The 19,942-nt window shown below is 40.6% G+C and overlaps 1 protein-coding gene across 1 annotated transcript; it reads left to right on the forward strand.

Annotated features, from left to right (window-relative positions):
- The first annotated feature begins 100 nt into the window (after positions 1–100).
- mapkapk3 (MAPK activated protein kinase 3) lies at positions 101–17,407 on the forward strand. Its single transcript, XM_020086354.2, has 10 exons — positions 101–962; positions 8,414–8,553; positions 10,959–11,023; positions 11,220–11,299; positions 11,380–11,506; positions 11,749–11,824; positions 11,937–12,061; positions 13,237–13,322; positions 13,429–13,509; positions 16,129–17,407. Exons 1-10 carry the CDS (start codon positions 654–656, stop codon positions 16,282–16,284), a joined length of 1,245 nt encoding a protein of 414 aa, XP_019941913.1. The 5' UTR covers positions 101–653; the 3' UTR covers positions 16,285–17,407.
- The last annotated feature ends 2,535 nt before the right edge of the window (positions 17,408–19,942 follow it).

Consider the following 19,942-nt stretch of genomic DNA (forward strand, 5'->3'; position numbering starts at 1 on the left):
GAAAAATCACCTGTTTTGAGGGAATCTGTTTCAGTAGTTTATAAGATAAAGTTACATAACTTTTTTAGGACAAAATCAGATCTGCTCTCCCCTTGACTCTCTCCAGCTGAGACCATTCATCTCCTCTGAACACTGAACTAATGCACACACACGGTCTGCTCCTTTAAGGCAGCCTCACGGGTTTATCTGAGAGAAATGACTTAACTGAAGGAGGGTGGTGCTTGTACCAAAAGTGACAGTGAGTGTCCATGTGAATACAACCAGAAGGACTCAGACTATCATCACCACAGTGAGCAGACATCTCTCTGACGGGAGTTCAAATTTCTCTCTTTCTGATGTGCGGGATTATTTGGGTTTCTCTTTGACTGGTTAAGTTGACAGCGCAATAGGACTTTATTAATACATGTGTAGTTTCGCTGCGAAGGAATTGTGTGTATTACAGATAGTTTTCAGAGCTTGACTATAGAACCAGTGTGGGATTTACTGAGTGGAGATCTGCCAGGGGCTCCGGCGCCCTGACGCACCAACGGATTCCTCAGCTTTACGCAATTACCGGAGCGCAGCTGTCGGGAGTCATCGCCTCACGTTGGTGAATCACTCACCGCTTTCACTTCCCGACCACGGCCGGTGACGGCACGCCGGTGTGACCAACCATGCTGCAAAATGGAAACGGAAAGGAACAACCGGAGAAACCGACTCAAGCGCCAATGGCTGAGGCAGAGCCGGACTCCCCGGCTGACAACCCCGAACACCCGCAGCCGCCTGAGGTGTCCGCTGCCGGCAGGACGGACCTGGGCACCGAGTCCACTCACTTCCCCCTGCCCGGTCACCCCAAACTGGAGATAAAGCGCAACGCAGTGACGGACGATTATAAAATCTCCACTCAGGTGCTGGGTTTAGGGATCAATGGCAAAGTGCTGGAGTGCTTCAACAAGAAGACAGGAGAGAAGTGCGCTCTGAAGGTAGTGGAGTCACCTGACACTGCACAGTCTGTTAAGAACACGGTAGTAGAAGAATGACAGAGCCTCTGAACCCAAACTGAGTTATTCTCACATGTGCACTTACAGCTGTAGATGAGTTTCATCAAATGATCAGACTTTTCTAATCAGATGACTGATACAAATGGCACTCTCATAGTACAGTATGATCATGTTTTGGGAAAATCTCTATATGCATTTGTTTGAATTTAGACCCACAGTTTTCCTTTGGATTATAACAGTTTAAAGTTACATATGAGGGGTTATAAATATTAAGATCGGTGCAAAAATGCTATTGGCTTTTGTTATTTAAAGGTCCAATGTGTAAGATTTAGGTGAAAGGGAACTATTGGCAGAAACTTAATGTAGAATAATCCTCATGATGTTCTCACTAGTTCATTTCATCTCAATTGTATGAATTCTAGTTTCTTTACCCCAGAAAAGGCCCTTGATATTTAAATACTTTATCAAGGGGACCCTCTCTACAGAGGCCGCCATGTTTTTTTACATTAGTCCAGACTGGACAAACTAAACACCTTTTGAGTTTTTATGACAATTGAAGCTTCCACAGGTTCTTTTTCATGTTTGGAAGGAGAGAGTGAGGGTTAGGGTGAGGGGTGTTCAGCTGCAACATGCAATTTCAACACTAGATATCACAAAATTCTACACACTGTACCTTTAAGGGATCGTTCACCCAAAAATGACTTAGTGGTGAGTGGATAATGAGTGAACTATCCCTTTAACTCTTCAACAGGTGTTATCTTTATGTTTAAGAGTTGGAAACTGTTGCCATCTTTGAGTACTTTGACCTTGAGGTCAGATTAGCGTCACAGACTTACACAGTCTTGTGCACAGATCCACACTCAAACCGCCTGTTAATGTTGGTTTATTTCTGACTGGTACTCGTGCTTAGGTATCTGGCTGTATGAGTGCCTTTAACGCTCATCATGTTTTTCATGTGAGCAGGCTGAATGCCAGCTTTGCTTCTTGGAAGTTCACAAGAACGTTGTGTGTTGCGTGGCTGCCCATCCGGTGACATGCTACACTGCCTCACAAATGTGGATCGTGACACCTTATCCTAGAAATAGCTGAAAACCCACCTTCACACACACACACACACACACACACACACACACACACACACATACACACACACACATACACATAGGCAAGTGCGCACGTGCAGGTCATCATAGCTTCCACCTGTCACGACTGGGCGAGAGACTGAGAGAGATTTACTGCTTTACAGTAATCCATCTGGAGCTGAGCTGCCAAACCCGGCAGCCGCAGCAGTGTCACAGGCAGAGCTGTGGACCCGGGAATAGGAAGACATGACACAAGAGGAGAAAGAGAGATAAAGTGCAGCAGATCAAAGGAAGTCAAAGAGAAAAGATGAAGGGCAAAAGGTACAAGGCTAGATGGCATCATGTCAGAGAGGGAAACAATCACAATGGGCCATGGTGATCCTATCTTTGAGAGAAAACCCCACAAACCCACTGCACTCAGCCTCTGAACCTCCGCTGCTCCTAACATGTTGTAGGAAAGATAAAGGAAACTTCACAATTCAGTCTCTTAAGCAGCTTTTATTGGCGTCTTTGTTGGTCTGTGTGTGAATGGGAATTCACTGGACCAGGTGACAGCTTTTTAAATATTTTTCCAAGACACAATATTGCTTTATTTTTAATCTCAAGGCAAATAGAAAGCTGAAAGAAGTAATCGAATGTGTTTGATTTGGAGTGGTGGGGGTGTGTGGGGATTTAACCGCTGGCTTTTTAATTAAGTGTTGCTCTGAGCACTAAACGTAATAAATGGATATAGGTTTAATCCACTTTGCAGCAGAGCTGGAGGGGAGCCATCCGTTTAATGTGATTCAGTCACAGTCATTATACGTTTCTTTTAACTGGGATTTGTCTGAGTCCAGGGAGGAGAGGTGGACCCTGAGAACCTGGCGGTGCTTGATAGTTGTCTCGAGATCCACCATAACTTCTTAATACCACTAGGTGCATGAAATTGGCAGCTAATTGTTCCATCTTAGCTTATGAAGTGTCTTCAAGTTTGATGTATAAGCTAAAGCTCTCTGTGCAGGCTTCCATTCAAAGCTAAAATTTTCCATTCACTGTGTTTGCGTATGTTCACCTTAGTGGTCAGCCCACTGGTATGTGACTGACACATCTGGGTTTCCTCACAGGGACCTGAGTGGTTTGGTCTGACCGTGCATGGAAGAGATTTTTAGTTGAAAAAAAGACTTGCTCCAGGCAGCCGGTGCTTTTAAGCAAGTTAATCAGTCTCAGAGGTTTGAGGCTTATAAATCTACACTGACTCTCAGGCCTCAGCTGTTGTTGTGCAATTCAAGCCCATTATCTGCTTGGATTGTAGCACTGAGGAAATGTGCAGCGGTCCTGAAGCAATGAGGAGGTGGTCTTGGACGAGTGTCTCAATTTTTAACCTCATTAACCTTTGTGGCTGAGGATCTTAGTTCAAAAGAGCTTTGTTGGCATGAATCACTTTTGCTCTCTGTTCAGCTTAAACAGAACTTTTATGTTTTCATTGTCCTGCTGGGACGTTCAGTAACAATTTCACTTCCTCACAAAATGGTGAGACCTATATATTTTGTTGACATTTAAATTATCCAAGATTTTTGCAACAATGTTCAAACCCAGAGAAATCCCCAATTTTATTTGAGTGACTGGGACGTTTTATTTGGTCGCCTTTTCATTGAGTCATAATAGCTTTACCTGTGGCTTTTCCATTCTCTGCGTCTGGGGCAAACGACGCTTGACGAAGGAAAAACACCCTGCTGCGGAACTTGAATGAAACACATCACCTCATCCATACACATGATTTGCGTGGTGCCACCTAGATTTCCATGGTGGAAACAACAACTATCATGACCCCAGGCTGCATCATAGTCCTTTGTTATAAATCTAAATAACAAAGCACTTAGCAGCTGAATTTAAAATACTATATGTTAAAGTTTTTTAAATTATTAAGTATATAAGTAAACATATATATATATATACATATTCTTGCAGGATGGCTCTTGGGGATAGCACTGTTGATTGGTCCACCACTGAAATATCTTAAGATCTATCGGACATATTACAGATACTTATGGAGCCCAGGGGATGAATCCTACTGAGATAATTAACAACCGTTTTTTACATGAAATATCTTAACAGCTTTTGCTGTTAAATGAATGTCCATTAATGAATTGTTACCATGGCAATCTTTTAACTGTTCATCAGGTTATAATTTGAATTTCTATTTTGGTTTATATTCAAATATCTGCAGAACAAATGACTGATTGCCGTCAGCCTAAGCTGTACATCCTCTTTAGTAGCAGTAACAATGCTAGCATGCTGACGAGCTAAACTGACATGGTTAACGTATGGGCACTGTGATCTGTTCACATGTTGGCATTTAGCTCAAAGCTTTGCCAGATCTGCTAGTATGGCTGTAGATTCTTTGGTTATAAACCAGAAGGAGCAGTGATATGTTAGTGTTATTATTGACTTGCTATATTTTCTATCATTGATTAACTATACCACTTTGATGTATGAGTGTGTGTGTGTGTGTGTGTGTGTGTGTGTGTGTGTTACAATCTCTGATTGGTGTTGTGATGAGGTTGATTGGTTTAGATCAGGTAATCTATCAGTGTTCATTCAGTCTCCATGATGTGGCCTCACATAAGAATCCAAAGTCCATCAGATTAACTAAATGCATCATTCAAACAATCACCTCTCTTGTGTTTTATATGTGTGTTTATTCCACACAGACTTCTTTTATTACAGCCAATTCATTTTCACTGCCGGCTCACATGCTGTCTGCTGTGATTAAAGTCATAAAGATATAAATGGTGGAGCAGAAACAACCCTGCTCACCTTGTTCCGTGGGCGCTGAATAAAAAAGGAGGCACGTAGTAGCCGATCAGAAGAGTCATTCACCGGAAACCTTCAACTTCTACTTTCAACACCCTCCTGTTCTCTGAACTCCTCACTTCCTCTTTATCATTAGTGAGTGAAACACAACGTTACAGTTTGAAGGAGTTATTTGTGACACTTGGAATTTCCTGAAAACATGAAAGTATTGTCATTTCCACAGAAAACAACTGAATCTGAAGTGTTTTCTCTAATAACAACCTGGATCAGTCAAGGCATGTTAAACAGATTACGTGTGGTGACTTGACTGTGTGTGTGTGTGTGTGTGTGTGTGTGTGTGTGTGTGTGTGTGTGTGTGTGAGTGAGTGACATGAATGAGTCAGTCAACCTCTCTGTGTGTTATGTAGTCCAGGCTGGCACTTTGAGCAGATCGGCCTTGTGAACAGCAGGAGATCACTTCATCACTGTCACATCCAGAAATACACACTGACTGAAAACATGTGCTATGTCAAGGTCTGCCACCTGCTGTATGTGTGTGTGTGTGTGTGTGTGTGTGTGTGTGTGTGTGTGTGTGTGTGTGTGTCGTCACTGTCTTTTGGGGACGGCTTGTCCAACTAAGGACAAAAACCATGTCCCCAGTTCAAAGAAAAGACACATTTTGGGTCAGTGGTTAGGGTTAGTGTGAGTCTCCAGGAAATTACGTGTGTGTAACGTTGAGCTGTGACATCTTTTGTGTATCATCTGCCTTATGACAAACATCCTGTCTTGTGGACAAGCTGCTGTTTGTGCTCAAGTTATTGTATTGATGCTAGAAAACCAGTTACTGTGCAGTACAACACAGTTATAGTCCATATTTCTGTGGTATTAGACAAACATGAGTATCTGAAGTACAGTACTCATGTGTGGGGCTCAGTGGATATCACTGTTCCGTGGTTGGGGTACTGTGTTACAATAATTCCTCAGGTTATGAGCAAACAAACAAAAAGGTTTAGTTCTAGCTGGGTATTACTGTTATTATCACTACAGTGTTTTGATTAGTGAAGTAATTTAATTGGACACAACTTCCAGCTTCCATAAGACAAAGTGGCTCACACAGGTGCTTGTCCTGAAATGCATCCCATTGACTGCCCTCGTCAGTAAGGACTGAACTTTTCTGTATTTGATTTCAACTTCATATCTTTCCAATTTTCATCATTGTGTAGATGGCGCTCAGATTGTTATTGGTGCTTATACGAGTTCTTCATACATAGAAATTAGAAGCCAAATCCATTTTGGAATTTCTTTTTAATTTACAGATCACCCTCTAATTTTGACAACAAATAGCTCAACTACTTCTGATGTTATAAAATCTTAAGTTTTGGGGAAAACTCCTTCGGGGAATGTGAGATGTATTTTTCTGTGGGTTATGTTGGTTCAGTGGTGAACATGGACGTCGAAGTCAGGAGAGTTAAGGCTTGAACCCAGATTTATGGCTTTTATTGATTGACACTGCATTGTCCCTCCTCAGCCTCACTGTCACTTTACATGATAGCTAACAGCTGATACAGTCAAACTGACCAATGGGAGTTGTGTTAGCTCAGAGCTTAATGCTGCCTGTCCACTACCAGGAGGTTTTTGGTTTGATCCCCACTACCAGTGACTTTAATCTTAGTTAACGAAGATAAGCAGTGTTAATCAAGTTGATTGATTTCGATTCTTCTTGTGAACTGACTTCTGTCACTAATTCTACTGCGTCTCTTGATATGTCTTTATTATTTTCTGTCTCCGTTTATTTGGTATAGCCTGCTCTTCGTTGATTGAGCGTAGTGTGTTTCAGTCCCTTTGAGATACTCTGATGTTCATAAGGTATAAACTGTGTGAGCACATGTATGTTCTTAAGAAACATCTCTAGCTTTGGTATTGTTTTTATTATTTAAAGCTTTTTACAAACAAGTAGTATATTGATTATATGGGTAACAAAAAATGATGTAGAAGTGAGGGATTGTAGATGCTGTAATAAGTCTTGGTGATATAGCTGAAATGATTAATAGTAATAATAAATATCTTGCTTTCTAATATCGACATCATTTTCGATTAAAACAGATTATTTTCTTAATTAATGTAGTAATTATTTCTACTATTTAATATCGTGAAATGTTAAGATTAGTGTGCATCATGAACCCAAACTAATGACTTTAAACCCATACTGTTCTGTCAAATTTGACAGAGAACTGTCTGTGTTCCCTCCACATTTGCCCAGGTTACCTCAGAGACAGGACCCACTGGTCCTTGAAGGGTCACAGGAGAATCTGGAAACAGTCAAAGAGTAAAACAGCGATTTTGGAGAGATTATACAATATGGTGCACATAAGGAACAGAAGTCATACAGAGGTCTGAGGGGGCTTTGACACAGACATGAGCACAAGCAATGTCACAAAATAATCTAAAAATAAAAACAAATTAGAATCCATTTATTCTGAACTAGATGAGATCAAAAGAGGGGTTCGGGGGGTCATAAGATTATAAAGGTAGGTGAGCTTCCATTTCAGTGACTGAGGTTATAGCATCTATAGACACACTGTGCAAAGGCCCATGAGCCGATCTTCCAAGATGAGGAAGCAGGAAGACAATATGGAGGAAAACTCTGATTACAGCCCCTCCGATGAAGACATTTATATTGAATAACAATACTATCAGTTAGTCCTCACTTCCACATCAGGCAGTAGGCGGGATGGCAGCGGAAAATGTCATTCCAGTGACTCAGTTTTAACGGTTTTAATGGTTATATAAGAAATCCCAACAGTTGCAGAATGTTCTTGCCATTCTCACTTTCAATAAAATATATTCAAATCGTTATGGCTGTTAGGTTTTAATGCCTTAGGTAAAACAGGACGTGATATTGTGTGATAGTAGATATTTTTCTTCAAAATTGTTTGGTGTAAAACCTAAAAAGTACACTCTCCCTGCTTTCTGAAACAACACTTAAGGATTAATCATCCATTTATTAATGTCAGATAGGCTATTTATACATTCTAATTAGATCTATAGTACAAAATTCAGTACAGAGACAGTTAGAGATACAGATACTTATTATGAGAGAATTCTTGGCCTTGGTTAAAATTGACCAAGACCGTAGGCCGAAGGCAGACCGAAGGCATGAAATATGAACAGTATGTGAGGGTTAAATTGTCTTTTCTGTCCCATCAGCAGTCCAAACTTCAGCTATATTTCATTAGCGATGATGTAAAAATAGCTGACGGTGTTTTTGAGTTTTCTCTCATTCTACAAGTGGATTCATTGAATAATTGTTGCAACTTTAATTGACTTACACAATTAATGAAACTTAATTTGTCTTCAAAATGTAATTTAAGATCATTGAACTCAATGTCCTATTATGGATTCTGTGATTCATGCTCTGAACGACAAATGATAAAACATAATGTAATTCCACCAAAAGTGAATGAACAATAATATTTGAGCGCTGTATAACTGAGCATCCTGCCATACACTTAAAGTATATTTTCTATTATTCACAAATTGGTTATGTATTCATCGCTCTCTCTGCGTCTCTGCGTCCAGATTCTGTACGACAGCCCAAAAGCCAGACGAGAAGTGGAGCTTCACTGGCGAGTCTCAGGAGGACCGTACATTGTCCGCATCATCAACCTGTATGAAAACATGCATCATGGGAAAAAATGCCTGCTCATCATCATGGAGTGGTAAGATTCACATTACACCAGATCACACATCATGCCCGATTTGAATATTCTCCTTAGTAACCATGCCCCTTCGTAGATTTCTGTAGTGGATATTTTGTATTGGTTTTCAGATGAAACTGATTCCCCCTGTGTCTAATGAAATCATTGAAAAATAAAACTTATAACAACGTTTCTTGAAAAGTTGAGGTTAATTTGAGATTTTTTTTCACAAGCCCGGTGATGAGTTTGATGTTAAGAAACAGTTAATGTGAATTCAATTTTTTTTAGAGTTTCATTTTAATAAACCTCTTAACAAACATCCAGCACTGATACACTTTCTTTTTGTTGTCTGTACAGGACGTTACACTCACTCTCTCCACATGTTTCCACGTGTTTTTACTGTGAAAAATAATACATTAACCTCTGTAGTGAATTATTTTCTACAAACAGTATATTTTTCAGCAAAAAAACTGTCTCCTCCATGACTCTTCCTATGATCGAATCACACAATCATAATATAAATGGAAAGTAAAACTGGCACAGTGAAACACCATTAGAGGTCATCTAAGCATAATAACCCAAAGATTATGTAGTAAAATTACCTCTCAATAAAATATAGCTCTAAAATAAATCCAATATGTGAAAACATGTTAGCAGGTTTTCACACAAATATAAACTCTGTGCCACAGAGGACAGAACTTTCCTCAATGTTAAAGGTTGGACATAAAACCTGACCTGACAAAGTGCAGACGTCAGCACTGATGGTGAGATAGAGACACATTCCATCTGGGCTTCACATGTCCTGTTAAAGTGTTTTCAATTAGACCCTGTATGACTTCGGTGTGTGTTTGTGTGTGTGTTTGTGCGTATATGTCTTTCTGGGGTTATGTGGACAAATATTTGTGATGATGAGGAGTTTTTGCTCCTTCCTGTCCTCTCAACATCACAGGGCGGCTCAAGTGTTAAGATTTGATTTCAGGGTTCAGGTGAGGGTTTGGGGTGACAGTGGAGTTAGTGTGTGCTTTGACGTACGCACACGTAGTTGCACTCCGGACCATTTATTACCCCTCATCTCAACTTGTAAAAGGGGAAGAACAACAATAATTCAGAGAAACCTGAAGCTGACACCAGAGAACCAGCACTGTGTTCAGTGGAATTTTAAACAGTGACTAAATAATTCTCATCACATTGTGTACTATGTGTGGTGACTTGACTGTGTGCGTGTGTGTGTGTGTGTGTGTGTGTGTGTGTGTGTGTGTGTGTGTGTGTGTGTGTGTGTGTGTGTGTGTCTGTGTGTCTGTCTGCCTGCCTCTGCTTTCATCTTTTTACTCACAGACCACAAAAAGTACGTTCTTACTTTATCCACATTAAACCACATCCATGTCACAGTGATGGTGGCTGTGGGGGTTGGTTGGGACTTTCAGACTTATCTTTGATGTGTACTTGTATGAAAATGTAGGATTCTGAAACTAACATTTGATCAAAATAGCTACATTTACATATATAAATATATAAATAAAAACGCATTATATATTGCATATGTGTATTCTTAATTGAGTTACTTTATTGTGTTGCAAACAAACATTAATGAATCAGACGGCAGAGGAGATAGATAGTCGTCATATTACTGATAGAATTTTTGTTTGAACCATTGTTTTATCATTTCATATGAATCCTAAAGGTTATTTTGGACGAGATGTTTTCTGTTTGTCATCTTCCTCTCTTTCATCATGTGGAGACAACTCTCACTTAGAGTTTCAGTGTCACATGATTTCTCTGTGACAGGAACTGAAAGGTTTCTGTAAAGCACTTCTATATTTAAAGCTGAGGTCGCAGCCAATCACTGAAATGAAACAGCGAGAGACGACAGCAAGGACATGATTGGCTGAGTGAGATCATGGCAAAATCTGATTGGATTACTGTAAACACCTTGTAATTGAATTTACATTAAGCTTAAAGGGATAGTTCACCCAAAAATGAAAATCTAAAAATTATCTACTCATCACTGTGCCGATGGAGGGGTGGGTGAAGTGTCTGAGTCCACTAAACACTTTTGGAGTTACAGGGGTGAACAATGTTACAGCAAAATCCAACACAATTGAACTAAATAGTGACCGAAGAATTGGTCACCATTTACTTCAATTGATGTAAAAAACAAAATAAAAACAGGAGCAGTATGGAGACATTCTGTGTTTTTTACATTTTAAAGAAGTGGCCACCATTTACTTCACCTCCATCAGCATAGTGGTGAATAGATAATGAGTGCATTTTCATTTTTGGGTGAACTATCCCCTAAACTATAATGTTTATATCATCTTATATTTTTTTCAGTTTATTCCACAGCTGTGAGGTTTCCCTGCCTGTCACAGTGTAACGTGATGCCTTTTTGTGGCTCTGATTTTCTAAGCTCACTATTTTGTCTCCAGTATGGAGGGAGGAGAGCTGTTCAGCCGAATCCAGGCCAGAGGAGACCAGGCCTTCACTGAGAAAGGTGAGGACAGATGGAGAGATGGATTCTGCTCACATCACACGTCAGAGAGGAAGAATGCACATTGAATCCACCATTTTTTACGTTCAAATAGAAAAGTTAGAAAATGCAGCACAACTATAAGTTTGTTTCTCCTGTTATGGGATATTGGACTTGCTTCTTGTTTGAGAGATTGTGTCTTTTCCTCTTTTCTTCCCAGAGGCATCTGAGGTCATGAGGGACATCGGCACGGCCATCCATTTTCTCCACGACTTTAACATCGCACACAGAGACATAAAGGTGCACGGAGATAGAGATCACGCACCTCAATCATAATGAATAGGATCAGGAAATGTTGACATGTTTCTTCTTTTCTCCAGCCAGAGAACTTGCTGTACACAATTAAAGAGAGAAATGCGGTTCTCAAACTGACAGACTTTGGCTTTGCTAAGGAGACCACGCTGCACAATCCACTACAGACCCCATGTTATACACCGTACTATGTGGGTAAGTTGCTTTATGTTATTGTCCAGAGATTATATAGATCGAGCGTTTGTAGTAAGGCCTGAAATACAGTGTCATATGCTATGGTTCAGTTAAATATGTATGATTCATTTTTGCCCTACTGTTCAAACTAAATGTGTGTGTGTGTGTGTGTGTGTGTGTGTGTGTGTGTGTGTGTGTGTGTGTGTGTGTGTGTGTGTGTGTGTGTGTGTGTGTGTGTGTGTGTGTGTGTGACCATTGATAAGCTCCTGAGGTTTTGGGTCCCGAGAAATATGACAAGTCATGTGACATGTGGTCTCTGGGCGTCATCATGTACATCCTGTGAGTACTGTGTAGTTGGGTGGAGCATATATATATGACGCACTTAGTATATGGATTCATTCAAATAAAGCCCAGATGAATGTTTTTTAAGTTTTTAAGTTTTTCTCTGCAGGCTGTGCGGCTTTCCTCCATTTTACTCCAACACTGGTCAGGCAATCTCACCAGGGATGAAGAGGAGGATCAGAATGGGCCAGTACGAGTTCCCCAATCCAGAGTGGGCAGAGGTGTCACAGGAAGGTGGGAATCTCTAAAGAAACCTATACACATAAGCCTTGCCCATGATAATACCTTAAAGTAAAAAGATGCTTGTTGTTCCTCTCTGTTTATGAAAACTTAGCTTTTCAAAAAAAACGTTTTTGGAGTAAACAAATGTCTAAATTCAATTACAAGTGAACAAGTCTGTGCCAATATCACAGATCCACCAATGTTAGTCTTTTTCAAGGACACATCTTTGTATTTATGCTGTCAGGTGAAAAAAAAACATGTCCACAGTATCTTCAACTACACTTAATTTTCCATTGTGATCAGGTCATTATTTTATACTCAGCCAGGAGTTTGTACATGCATGGGTAAAAGCCAAAATCAACAAGGCCTGCTCTCTCACCATATTCTACAAATGCTGGTCCCCAAAGTTAGAATAAAAGATTTAAATACACTACACCCTGTTCATCCACACCTTTGTTGTTTTTCAGCTGGAGGAGACGAATGATGATATTTCATCTTTCACGCAGAATTTGTTATTCAAAATTATCTGACGAGACAGAAAATGTTAAAGACGTTTGACTGACATGTGAACAGCGTTGTCCCAGTATCTGCATCATTAGTGTGATACTTGCAGTGCCACAGTCAAGAACAGGGAACATAGCGCTGCAGCGACTCTGACCTCACAGGTTTACTGGCTGACCTACAGTCAGAGACGTTTTATAATAGAAAACCTCAGTATGTGATCAGCTGCAGCCAGTTGAAGACAATATCACGTCATGTGGGGGATCACAGCAGTTTGCTTTTAACAAGTCACAGTTTATGTCTTGGTGCTGCAATGCCTTCAGTCCGTCTGTGTGTCCCTGAGTGCTGCCTGTGTAAATATAGTTAGAACATGTAAGCAGTGACTTATCAACTCCTTAAACTTCAGACGTCTTTAACAAATGATCAAGCCCTGACTCCATTTAGAGTTTTCTAAAGAGACAGCAGCCACCTGGTGTTCTCCTTTGACCTAAAGACAACAGTGCATGTACACATAGTCACATTTCTATTTTTCCACTGACTCTTCACTCTTGCCCTTTCCAATAATCCTCTTGGCTGTGTAAGTAGGCCAGTCTGTCCCTGAGACCAGGATCAGTTGGACAAGATACAGGTTTTTCATGTGTGTCTGAGCCTCGCCACCAATAATTTAATGATCTTTACTCTTCCAGCTAAAGATCTGATCCACCAGCTCCTGAAGACAGACCCTAATGAGAGAATGACCATCGCTCAGTTCATGAACCACCCCTGGATCAATGTGAGTATCTGTGTGTCCTTGTTTTCTTCCTGTACTGCGTCTTGTCAGTCTGTAAAACTATGTGCTCATATCTTAATTTGAACACATGTGTCTTTGCTCTCCACAGCAGTCAATGGTGGTCCCCTCCACTCCTCTGCACACCTCCCGGGTCCTCACAGAAGACAGAGAGATGTGGGAGGACGTGAAGGTCAGCAGCAGAGAAGCACTGACCCCCTCTGGTCACATGTTGACAACACAACCTTTTACGGATGAGCTAGTCTGGCCTTAATTTGGGTGTATTCCAGTAATATAGTGCTGCATGTCCATTACATTTATGGCCTCACAACAGACAAATGAAAGGTCCAACGGTCAAAAGCAGCACGGGACAGATAATCCGTAATTACATTTTCAGTTTGGGACAAGCTCCAAAATTCCAGTTCAACTTGAGAGCAAATGTCCATATCTTTTAATCTCCACTCCTCTGGTTGAGAATGCTTTCAGGCTGTGGCTCAGGGGATAGAGTGGGTTGTCTTCTAACCAGAAGTTGGGCGGTTTGATTCCCGTCTTGACGGCTGTGCTGTTCTCATAGAAAGCGGCTCATAGTTGTACTGTCATGTGTGTGTGAATGGATGAATGCCTTTGAGTGGTCATCAAGACTAGAAAAGCTCTATATAATACAGACTATTTACCTATTCTGTTAAAACATATCCATTTACCCAGATGAAATCACTATGACATCATGTGTCAATGTCATAAAAAATATCTCTGTGACATCACTATGATGTCATTGGAATCATATTTAACCACATCCTTACAAAGCTCCTCCACAGAAGACATATGCAACTGTCAGTAATTGAAGTCGTTCTATAAATGAGTGGTGATATTCTCACATGTAAAATTAACAAATGACCCTTTAATCATTTAAAACATCAGTGAGGGAAACAGTCTGTCAGAAACTTCTGAATTGAACTCATTAAAATCTTTAAAGATTTGTGTGTATCACAACTGTGATGATTCCCTGATGGCCACCAGGGGGAAGCAATCATCTCAGATTCAGTTTAACACCCCTAACAAGAACGTGAGCTTGTGGGCCCACACGCACCACACAAACATAATCTGTCTCCTTGCCTTCAGAGAACATAACATTGACTTACATTTATTTCCTTATTCTTACTTACTTATTCCAATCTTAACTGTAGTTACTACTTGCCTTACCTTAACCCTGACCTAAACCTAAACTTAAACCTAGACTTAAACCTCAATCTAAACACACACGGAGGAGCTCAGCTGGACTGTGCTGCTCTTCCCAACTCTTTTTCTAATTCAGGCATTCATTTTAAAGGCATTTGTTTGCTCACATCAAGTCACATTGAGGTTATCTCTCCACTACTGGAAAAGATGTGTGGATTGGGAAATCACACATTTTTTCAATGGCTGCAAATGTGAATATAAAAAAAAGATATGCATACACCACACCGCCATGCACTTTTGCAGCAGACACTGCTACGTTGCATAAACCCTTTCTGAGATTGTACTCCTGAACAATCACATCTCAAAAAGCCAAAAAAAGCCAAGACGTGTCATTGTAAAGGACGAGGAGTTGGAGGGTTGATATTTTCTTGGCTGTAGCGCTCAGATCCAGTTTGAAAACATGTCCTACGACGTTTCAATACATTCTTCGTGGTCTGGAGCCTGTTTTGGCTTCAGTTTGTCGGACAGTGATGACCTGAGCCTCCCCTCTTAAAACGTGCCAGACAGGTTTTCCCTGCCCTATCAGCCTTTGTTCGTGTTTCTCTGCACTACAAACGTGATCCAGCGAATTACAGTGTCAGAATCAGAATCAGAATCAGAATCCTTTATTGTCAGTGTTTAACATTGTCACCAACATTCAACATTGAAAATTCTTTTTGCAGCTCTTCTTATTACAGCAGCGATTAACCGATTTTAGAAATCAGACAGAATCAAGAAGTAAAAAAAGTAAAAAATTCAAATGTACAGTTTTCTTTGTATTTTTTTTTTCCTTTATAAAAACACAGCTAAGAGATAAATGTGTGTGTCTATAGGAATAGTCTGACATTTTCAACACACTTTATGTTTTTGCTCTGTAACTGAGAGTCGAGAGTTTAAGAGCCACTTGTAATCATGTATATTAAAGATAAAGCCATTAGTGAGTCTCATAAAGACTGGACACAGCTCATTTGGCTCTGGCCAAAGTTAACACAGTCCACCTACCATCATGTCTTACACTCACTAAATAATATATTATATGTAATCTCATTTGATATTTTTAGATTAATGCAAAAACCAAAGTGTAAAAACAGATGTGTTTTATAGCAGAGGTCTTGCGCAGTCCACTTCTTGGCCAGGAGCAGTAAAATCCTGAAGGTTACCAGATAAAATAATGCATAACTTATAACAAATTATTGAGCTTCAGAAATGATGACAGGAGAATACAAAGCTAGACTATTTCTGGTCTTTCTGGTAAGATAAGTCAGTCAGATGCTGGCTGTAGCTTCCAATTACCCATCTATACAAGAGAGACTCATCTAATTCCTGTTATAAAAGCAAATTAGCACATTTCCCAAACTGTGTACACACTAAACATGCAGACACATCTCGTGGATGTAGGAGGTAAAATTTGGGGTAATCTTGCTAACCAGCAAACTAACTAACAAATGGAAGGTGAAAAGATAACCCCCCTGATGGAAGTGAAGATTGGTTCAGACTTCACAAATAGTTTATAACAGATGTGCTCTGAGTATCCTGACGTTTATAGTATTATCATTAGTCTGTGAACTAACACGCTGCCCTCTGCCTTGTCTTACAGGAAGAGATGACCAGTGCTCTAGCGACCATGCGTGTGGACTACGACCAGGTGAAGATCAAGGATCTCGATACATCGAGCAACCCCCTGCTCAACAAGAGGCGTAAGAAGGCTGCGGCAGGCGCCAAGGGCGGGTCCACTGTCTGCCAAAGTCAGTGAGACACAGACGACCATTGATGGGAAATCCAGAAGAAAAGCTGGTCAGAAGTTGTTGATTTAAGCAGGAGAGGATATTTCAGAGAGCTGCTCGGGACTCTACAGAGAACTGGACGTGGAGGGGGGTGTTCTTTGAGATAAAGGGATGACAGGAACAACAGCAAAGTCAAAACTGAACATTAATAGAACATATCAAGATGTGATATCGACTGTCACCTCTGCTCACTGCAGGCCCGTCTGTTTTTAATTATCTTATGTATGTAATTTTTTAGATCCTGGCTGCAGACTCCATGTATTTGTAGGGATAATATTTTGAGTACTTGAATACCGGATTGCCTGACACATGGACTATATATAAAGATGAATGACATGACAGCTCCCCAAGCCAAAGCCACACAATCTTTACCTGATGGCTGGGTGCAGTATGAGCTCCATGTTAGTGGATGGGACATGGACCAAACTACAAAGAGAAAGTACACATCAGATACATTTTTCTCAAAGATGATGTCTGTTATTTTAGGCCGTTCTTATCACACTGATGTTTGTTCAACCTTACATTTTTCCAGTAAGCTTGATTTGAATTAGTCATTTGATGCTGTAAAAACCGGGTGAACTGTCATGATTGACAGCTGAGACTGAATCATGATTGGTCGAGCATGTGTATCAGTGGGACCTCGCTACTCTGGCTCTGTCCTCTGGTCACTGCTTCACAGACTGTGGCTCCAGATGTGCAGGATATTTTGGCATCATTTCTGGATAGTGCGAGGAAGTGGGCCAGGTTGTCCATCTTTATATATATTCTGAGGTTTGAGGTCTCCTTTGTAGCCATGCACCATTGTGCAGATCACACACACATACGCACACGCACACACACACACACACACACACACACACACACACACACACACACACACACACACACACACACACACACACACACACACACACAGACAGACAGACAGACAGACAGACAGAAACCCTGGACAGACTGTTGAACCAGAACACTCAATACCGCGTGTGTTTGTCTTAACATTGTCAGTCATTTGCAGTTTCTTTTCAGGGATTAAAAAGTCTGACAGATTGTATTGTTAATAAAATGCAGCCTTCATTGTGACCTACATATCAACCTGAGCGAGTGTGTTTCATTGAATCAGCAGTAACACACACACACAGATCAACAATATGTCCTTTAAATGAGACTACGGGAGGCAACCTGTGTGCTTCCTGTCAGTGTGAGGCCACAGAGCTTTATGTAAGCAGCAGTGGAGAAATATTGGTCAGTTGTGAGACATGGACGACTTGTGACACTCCTCTTGAGAAAGGCATGTGTGTGTTTATGGAGGTTGAGTAAAACACTTCCAGTGAATAGTGGCCACACTTTTACCACAGGCTGGGTGAGGAAATAACTAAATATTGCAGTATGATTAAATCAATGGGAATACAATGAACGTTCTATATGAACTATTGCTTGTTTGTGCAGTCAATTTAAAAATAAAGAGAAATAACAATGTGACATTAATTGTGATAATTATCGACTGGTTTTAATTTTTATCTTGATAACATATTTGTTCGTATCGTCCAGCCCTAGTTTCACCTCAAATAATTGTTAGCAAAGACAGACTCCTTCAGACCTCAGCAGTGGTGGGGCAGCTGTGGCTCAGCATACAGCAGGTTACCCACTGACCAGAGGTGGTTTGATCCCAGCCCCACGTTCCACATGCCGAAGTGTCCTTCTGCAAGACTCTGAACCCTAAATTGCCCCTGACAGCTGTGCCAGCAGTGTGTGGGTGATATGTGAATGGGTGAATAGCAAAACTTTACAGTAAAAATCTTTGAGTGGTCATCAAGACTAGAAAAAATATCATTTACTGTATTCGTCCACATGCTTGTGAATTAAACTTTGGAAAACAAAACAAGTACGCCATTTTTTTGTGCTCTGGACCTTTGAGGTATTGTTTTGCCTCTGAGGCGTGGTGAAGCTGCTATAAATAGCAGCAGTGGAGCAGTTATTTGGGATCCAGCCATCTGACTTTGTGTCCGACTGGAAAAGGTCAACATTATCGACCTATGTTTAGATTACACGTCAACTACCTTTCCCCTACTTCAATCACATGGTCCCCCTGCAGTATGTAGGGGAAGATAATCATAAAACACTTGTCTTCCCTGCTGTAAATAAGGTCAGCCATGATGAGACGTCCCAAACAGAGCGTGACCTGGCAGCTGTTGTTTGACTCTCTGTGTCTCACAAGAAACAAAACAGCATAAAAGTTTTCAGTATAAGACAAACAAAAAGAAATCATCAGGGACTGTTTGTGCGTGGAATTTTACAGCATGTTGCATGTGAAAAGTTTCCTGTCGAGGTAGCAGTGGGGAATAATTTACTAGTTAGTCAGCCATTTTGTGGAGACAAGCCCAGGCATGATGACACCATCATGTATTGTGTATCTGTACAACTAATGTGATGTTGACATAACAGTGTCTCATGTGCTTCCTACTTGTGTTATTCCACTAAAGTCACTGATCCTCTCCCTGCAGAGGTCATGTGGTGGTGGTGAAGGAAATGCTGGAAAATAACAACTCTTATTAGGTCAGGGGTCAACACTGAAGTTCAGTAAGGGGTCCGGTTTTCTCAGCCTTCAGCTTCATCAGGGACAGATTGGGTAATTCAAACTCTCTGATGTTTGAATTCGTCTGTGAAGCTTCAGTGCAAATCCCACTCATAGATAAACTATAACACAAGTCTTTGTCTGGTTTATTAAGTCTGCCGCTGTTGTAACAGGCTCCAGCATCTTCTGACAACAGACATCATATCTCTCAAATGAATCAGTTCTTAGGTGAAGTGTTCTCTATATTGGGTTTAAAACTCATGTCTTAAAGTTTAAATGTTGCCTTGAAAAAGAAAATAATACATTTTCAGGAGTTAAAATAAAATTGTTGGAAGAACTGAGTCCAGTTGTGTGCTGCTCAGGTCTGTTTCAAATGTGCTATGAATAGGCTACGTGATAAAGCACACCGAGACAGGTCTGACTAGTGTTACAATTGAGTGCGCAGCATGCAGCCCGAGGGTTGGGTGTGAGTCAAACAAGTGTGGGGGGGTCGATCACTATATCCTTTTTGCAGGAATGAGATGAACGTCGTCCGAAGAGCCATCTGACCTCAAATGTTTTTTCTGTCTCTATAGTCCTGAACTCCATTTGCTCTCTCTCTCTACGTTTTTCACGTCCCTCATTGTTTGTGGACCTCAGCAGTTTACTGGTGTCTTTCTTTCTTTACTGTTTTTGAGTTTACTGTGTCATTAATCCACACACGCAGTCACACGCCTTGTGCTTGGCAATTAGTGTCGTTATATCACAGGCTTTGTTGTACTCATGTTGTATGTTTGGGTTAAGTTAGTAGCATCTATGGTTAAGGTTAGAGTCTCCAGGAAATCAATGTAATGTCCTCTAAAGTCATTGAGACACAACTGTGTGTGTGTGTGTGTGTGTGTGTGTGTGTGTCCACGTGCATGTGTGTAAGTATGCAATTCTCCTTACACCCAAAGTTATGATTTCTTTCAATTTAAACCCCTTTAACGATCACGAGGTAACACATCTGAAATCAGTGATTTCTTTAAACAAAAGTTTTGACTCTATTAGAAAAGTGTAAACAATTCTCCTCTCCT

This window comes from Paralichthys olivaceus, chromosome 2 (assembly GCF_024713975.1).
Source record: "Paralichthys olivaceus isolate ysfri-2021 chromosome 2, ASM2471397v2, whole genome shotgun sequence".
NCBI lineage: Eukaryota > Metazoa > Chordata > Actinopteri > Pleuronectiformes > Paralichthyidae > Paralichthys > Paralichthys olivaceus.